The 6,558-nt window shown below is 42.1% G+C and overlaps 1 protein-coding gene across 1 annotated transcript; it reads left to right on the top strand.

The window, feature by feature from the left end:
• The first annotated feature begins 1,033 nt into the window (after nt 1-1,033).
• LOC310789610 (dynein regulatory complex subunit 4-like) lies at nt 1,034-5,281 on the top strand. The gene is made up of 11 exons (XM_083651260.1): nt 1,034-1,121; nt 1,507-1,599; nt 2,393-2,590; nt 2,795-3,001; nt 3,147-3,201; nt 3,301-3,506; nt 3,597-3,764; nt 4,322-4,408; nt 4,507-4,716; nt 4,871-4,936; nt 5,090-5,281. The coding sequence occupies exons 1-11, from the start codon at nt 1,119-1,121 to the stop codon at nt 5,237-5,239; spliced, it is 1,443 nt and encodes a 480-aa protein (XP_083507386.1). The 5' UTR covers nt 1,034-1,118; the 3' UTR covers nt 5,240-5,281.
• Nucleotides 5,282-6,558: the final 1,277 nt, after the last annotated feature.

The raw sequence follows: 6,558 nt of genomic DNA, 5'->3' as shown, positions 1-6,558 counted from the left end.
TACATTAGGGTCTGCTTCAGCTCTGTTTGTATTGTGTGTATTTGAGCACACCCATGACAAGGACCATCCTCTCCTGAACCCCAGCAGCTCTACTAATATATGAAGGAACTGCTTCCTTACATTATTGGAGTCAGAAGGTTCCTGACCTGAGGTACAACTTCTCAAAAACAATCCCAGCTTATTACACTTGAGTAAGTGTAGTGCCTCCACCAGAGATCAAACGGAAATAAAGAGGCTCAGTGTTCCCCAGGGTGAGGAAAACCTGAAGATAAACTTTGAGTTATGGCCAGCAAACTTGAAGAGTGTTAACTCCACCTCTCAGCACAAAAACTACCATCCATTGGACAAAATTTCACTACAAAGTACGTTATACTGATAAATGAAGTGAACGTGTTACAGATGGCTTGCCATTCTGGTGAGGATGGAGGTCTCGTACGGCTAAAAATGTGAGTTTTTTCCCCCGAGAGAGGCAATGCAGTTCAATACTGGGTCCATGAGCCTGTGGACTATTATGGCCTGCAGGTGGCACCAGTCTTATGTCATACTGTGATGATAGGAGGCCTAAGTGAAAAAGAAGAGAGGTGTAGGCCTATGTGACATTGCATAAGTGCATGTGTACTTATGCGTTTGTACATTATGCTACGTTTCCCTCGGGTTTATAAGGACATACGCGTGTCCTGATATTTGAGGCACAGTTCCTGGAATTTGAACTTTCTAATGATGAAAGGAGATGTGCCTGAACAAACTGAATCAAACCCTCTGGGAAGACAAGTGCTGGTTTTAAGGATTTGCACTTAGGTGCACAGTTTTGGCAGTGACTAAGAAATTATGAATATTCATCATGGGGAATCCTTCATGGATTCCCTTTGATATTCCTTCGGGATCAAAATCCCATACTTTGAGGTGATTCTTTCTGCTGAGATGGAAAAACTGGTAGAGGTCGCCCTCTAGTGGGGACATATGAAAGAACAGCTCCTACAAATAGACAAGACACGTGACTCGTCGTGATAGTTTTGTTGCCGTGACAACACATGTAGCTTGAGAGCGAGCAGTAGTGCTAACGTTAGTTCTCTGAATATAAAACACTCTGCTGCTATCTGTGCGTTTTATATTTCACGATGGTGAGCAATCTTTTGTTATTATCATTAATTTGATGTATGCTATGCAGATCGGTGGTAGCAAGCCAGTTCGCTCGTCAGGGAGTAAGTTAGCGTTAACTAACTTCGCTAGCTAGCTGCTATTTTAATGCTAGCCAGACGCTATCTGGTAAGGAGATAACGCTACTGTGAATTTGACATAGGCTACGTTTGCTAGTGTTACCCACTGAGATATATGAATACATCTTATTTATGTCGATGGTGTTACCTAGATAAGATAAAAACGTTTTTATATTTATAAGCATAGTAGCCGCGTCGAGGCTATGAGCATAGTATTGCATGAAGTTAGTACAACAACAGCGAAGGAAAATGTATATAATCTTCTAATACACTTTCCCCTTCACTCCAGCCGCCCAAAACAAGCACAAGAAGTAAATCCGCAAAGCGAAAGACGCCTACATTGATAGATGGCCTTACTGCGGACGAATTGTCCAAGGAGCAGGTAAGAGCTATGTGCTTTATTTGAGGATGTCTTTGCTGACAGTCTTGTGTAGAAGATAGTTGTGCTGTTGTTAATACACAGGGAGTGCTATTGAGACCAGATAAGACAGGGTATCACATTTATTATTAACAGGACCCCCCCCCCCCCATATTAATCAGGTAGTACATTGCAGCTTACCTTTTATCTCCACATAAAGTTAATGTATACACTCAGATGTCTGAAGGTCTCATATTATTCACAATACATTTCTGGGGGGTAAGAATAATGTCATTCGTGATGATTTTCAAATACATGTAGTTTAATGGTTATTTCTAGAATGGATTTGAAGAGTATAAGTCCCAACGGGAGCGTACCTATGTTCCCCGGGTCCTATGTTCCCCGTTTTTGTGGGACCGGGGAACATAGAACCCTTCCTAACCTCCCCCAGACCCTAACCCAAAACCTAACCTCTCCCACCCCTCACGCCTAAACCTAAGGTCGGCATTGCGGGTGGTCGGCATAGCGGATAGACACCCCAAATGTTACGGAGAGTGTTAAAAACGGGGAACATAGCACCCGGGGAACATAGGACCCGGGGAACATAGGGATGACCCCGTCCCAACAAGCCGAACTGTCATAATACTGGTCAGATATATTGGTCAGACAATATAAGAATAGTTCAGAGCTCAATGTGATGTGTAGATTTATAATTTAAGCTACAGTACCCGATTGGTATAGTATTAAAAGCTACATGAAAATTGCTCACATATGTCACATATGTATGTCCACACACCAAAATGAATGTCTATTGTAGCTGGAGGAGCACATTGTTCGCCTTCGAGAGGAGCTGGATAGAGAGAGGGAGGAGAGAAACTACTTCCAGCTGGAAAGGGACAAGATCCACATTTTCTGGGAGATCTCCAAAAGACACCTGGAGGAGAGCAAGGCTGAGCTGAGGAACAGAGACCGGGAGATGGAGGAGGCTGAGGATCGCCACCAAGTAGAGATCAAGGTAGGATTAATGGGCAGGTGTGCACACACTCCCACAGCACCCATTATATGAACCCATGACTTAGTTTATTCTTTATCAAATATTGAAGAAGAATTCAGCATCCAGAGGTATCTTAATTTTGGCAAGTCAAGGATTTAGCCCATGAACCGTTTTTAAGCTGTTTGAACTTCATATTGCTCACTGTATTACTGCATGTCCCACCAGGTGTACAAGCAGAAGATGAAGCACCTGCTGTGTGAACAGCAGAACACCATCTCTGAGCTGAAAGCAGACGGTGTGGTCTCCACTAAGCTGATGCAGAACGAGCACACAGGATTAGAGAAGGAGCTGCGTAAAGGCATGCGTGCTCTCAAGGTGGACTTCAAGGAGCAGGAGCTCTCCACTGAAAACCTCATCAAAGAGTTCAAATTGGTGAGTCTGGTTTATTTCTACACTTTTTCGTCTGGTCAAGTATAAATACTCCATCCATCTTATTTCTACGTTTCAGCATCAATATCAGATCATGTCAATATCAATATCAAATGTCTACATTTTGATTCCTATTCCATCTCAACAGAGACATCATGAAGAATTAACCAAAACAACAAACTTTTTGCAGAGGCAAGTCAGAGGTAAATAAACTGATGTCCACTTTGAGTTGTATTCAAAACCTGTACTTTTAACAACTCAAATTATGAACTTTAATTTTGTGTCTGTTGCTTTTTGAGTAGAAATCGAGGCAAAGTATAAGGAGAAGCTGCTTCTACTGCGGCAAGAGCAGGACAACAGGAGGAAAACCGAAATCAGTGAGATTCAGGATCGACTGAACAGCCACATCACCACTCTCGTGAAGGACCACGAGAAAGCTTTCGGTGATATGATGAAACACTACAATGACGTTACACAAAAGGGTGCGGATGTCAATAAATCACTGATGGTAAGAGTACAAATACCCGGCATACATCCTTGTAAGACTGATAGCAATGAAATCCAGGTTATTTTCAGGATAATCTGTGTGCAACTTTAGGAGCAGAATGCAGACCTGAAGAGAAAACAGAAGCAGCTGGAGAAAGACATGGCAGAAGTGCAGCATCAGAACAAACATCTGACTGAACCGCTGCAGAAAGCCAAGGAGGAGGCGACTGAGCTTCAGAAACACCTTCTCTGCTATGAGAAGGACAAGGCCTTGTTGGCGGTGTGTTATTATGATTTGATTTTTGTATCTCCTTCAGATCATTTAGAACAGAGGTGCCCAAATTCTTTCGTATGAAGGGCCAAAATTAATCTGGATGGATGGCCGTGGGCCAAAAATAAATGTTGATGTTAGGTGAAATTACATTAAAATATATTATTTTATGTACTATTTACATTCCAAATCTAAAATAGGTTTTCTAGTTTCATATGGTAAAAGTATCATCAAGCTAGCTTTAAAAAAATAAGCTTGCCACAGCCTCTGGAAGACAGTAATATTGGCCGTGATTATTTTTTCTTTCAAAACCATGGAGGGCCAAAACAAATTTGAACGTGGGCGAAGTTTGGCCCGCAGGCCCCAAATTAGTCAGCCATGATTTAAAATATGCATGCAACATTACATATACATGTTACTGACATGCAGTAGTTACACACATAAACAGTTTGCAGAACAAAGGCAATTTGAATCAAATCATCTTGGTTAGTTGTTAATTTTATGATTTTGTTTGTTTGTTTTGTTGTTGTATTTTTGGCTTGAATTGGTGACAATGTCCCTGACAGAGCGTCAAAGCACGTTTGCGGGTTGGAGAGAAGGAGATGAAAGATCTGAAGTGGGAGCATGAAGTGCTGCAGCAGACGTTCAGCAAGGTGAAATGACGAGACAGTTTTGCACAATGCATGTCAGCTTGTAGCCTGATTCAATTGTACCATTAATGTGTGTGTGTATGTGTACTTATGTCTCACAGGTTCAGCTGGAAAGAGATGAGCTATACAAGAAGTTCACTCAGGCCATTCAGGAGGTGCAGCAGAAAACTGGATTCAAGAACGTGCTGCTGGAAAGGAAGCTGGGAGCTCTGACAGACAGTCTGGAGAAGAAGGAGGCTCAGCTCTACGCCGTGCTGTCTGCCTCGAATATGGACCAAGCTGCTCTTGGTGGGGTCACAAAGAATCTTGAGGTACTTTATCCCCTAATGTGTTTCCTCCCAGCAAGCATTTGTTGTTGGCGATTTACATTCTTTGAAATATTTGTGAGTTGCAACATCCATATCCTTAATGTTGCCCTATTATGGTGATACAAAAACAAATGAGAAAATCTGTGTTTGCCTGCAGGAAGCTTTGGACTCCAAAAACATGTCCATAAAGGATTTGCAGTATGAGATGGCTAGAGTTTGCAAGGTCAGCCATCCATTTACTTTCTACAGGATGTTCATGCTTTAATTCAGTTGAACCATAGGCACATGGGCCTTGTAGTTTTATTTCATTTCATATTGATGTAGTCAAGTTGAATCATGCCATCCTATTTAAACGAAATAAATGTGTGATCGGCAGGCCCATAATGACCTGCTGCAGACCTACGAGGCGAAGCTGAGGGCTTTTGGTGTTCCAGTGGAGGAGCTCGGCTTTGTGCCCTTGGAGAGCAGTCTGGCTGGCCAGACTCTTGGACGGGGCCCTGCTGGTCTCGTCTCCGCCCCCAAATGAGAAGCAACTTTCCAAAGAATGAGGCCTCCTTACACCTCTCATATCCCCTAATTCCTTTCCTTCCGATTATTTTGATGCAGAAGTAGTCTGCATCAAAAGAAGAAGTGTATTTATCTATCAATTCACCCTTATAGGGTGACTTTTCTATTTTTCTTTCATTCTTTTCTGTTTGAAATGCTGAAGATCATAGGATGAAGAGATGAACTTGAAATATCTTGCTGTTTACCAATGTCAGAAATTAAATTCTTTTTTTGTATATGGTCTTTTTGTATAAAATAGATTAAATACAGAAAATACAGAGGGGGCCAGAGTGTTGTGCCAGATAGAGCACAGGAACTGGTAAGAACTCACACACTGTTTCTCAAGAACACTTCAGCATGGTGGATTCTTGCAGACATGGGTCTGATCCTCCATTTGAAGAGAAATCTCTAGTAGGTACTACTCCACCCTGCTGTCACTACTGTTCGGTGGGGGTGTTTTGATGATAGTGTTGTTGATGACCGTCTGTTTGACAGGTAAGCTACAGGTGCGTGCGAAAGACCACTATTTTGCAGAGAAACATCAAACAATTGCCATGTTCATGTTGAAGGCCTGCAAATGGTGCTCCAGACTAACACAAGTTAAAATGTCATCAAATCTATGGTGGTGTGGTGCAAATACTGACATACATACAGTAATTTACTTATCAGATATTGGACTGACGTCGCCGATCCACGTTCCGATCCAGATTCCATTCAGCTTGCGCTGGAACATAAAGCCACATAACAGCATGAAACAGTTCTAAGCAGTAATAGTAGTGAGCTAGTAACATTACTTGACGTTGGTTTGTTGAAATGTTATTTTAATCATTTTGAGTGGATCATTTGTTTTGGCAAATCTAATGACCTTTCTTGTTGAATGTAACATTGTGAAATATAATGAAGCAGGTCACTAATGCTATGAAATAACTGATTATTAACAAACCAAATAGTTAATTGATGTCAGAGTAGGGGCCAGCTCCTATGGTGCAGGCTGCAGCCCCTTGGGAGAGTTGCCAAGAGCTCTGGTATCGGAATCAGTATCGATATCCAAATTCAGGTACTGAACTGAACAAAAGTGGATCTAGTCCTAGGGCCCCTCATCTTCTGTCTACATATCTTGGCTCTGTCATCACACCACACCACCTCTTATCATACCTTGTGTCATGATGCATCTGATTTAACTTGCCCATCATCTCCAGTCAGATTTCTGGCTGCTACCTCAGCCTTGACAAGACTGAGCTCAGCTGCATTTCTTTCCCACACAGATTCTTTGCTTTTCCTCCCTACTGTAAGACCTCT

This window comes from Poromitra crassiceps, assembly GCF_964638095.1.
Source record: "Poromitra crassiceps genome assembly, chromosome: 14".
Taxonomy (NCBI): Eukaryota; Metazoa; Chordata; class Actinopteri; order Beryciformes; family Melamphaidae; genus Poromitra; species Poromitra crassiceps.
The sequence above is the reverse complement of the archived record's forward strand: the minus strand, read 5'-3'. Positions and strand labels throughout refer to the sequence as shown.

Coding starts and splice junctions, on each gene's coding strand:
- LOC310789610 (XM_083651260.1), top strand. Junction 3,765..4,321: donor AGGACAAGGCCTTGTTGGCG/GTGTGTTATTAT, acceptor TGTCCCTGACAG/AGCGTCAAAGCACGTTTGCG. Junction 4,409..4,506: donor TGCAGCAGACGTTCAGCAAG/GTGAAATGACGA, acceptor TATGTCTCACAG/GTTCAGCTGGAAAGAGATGA.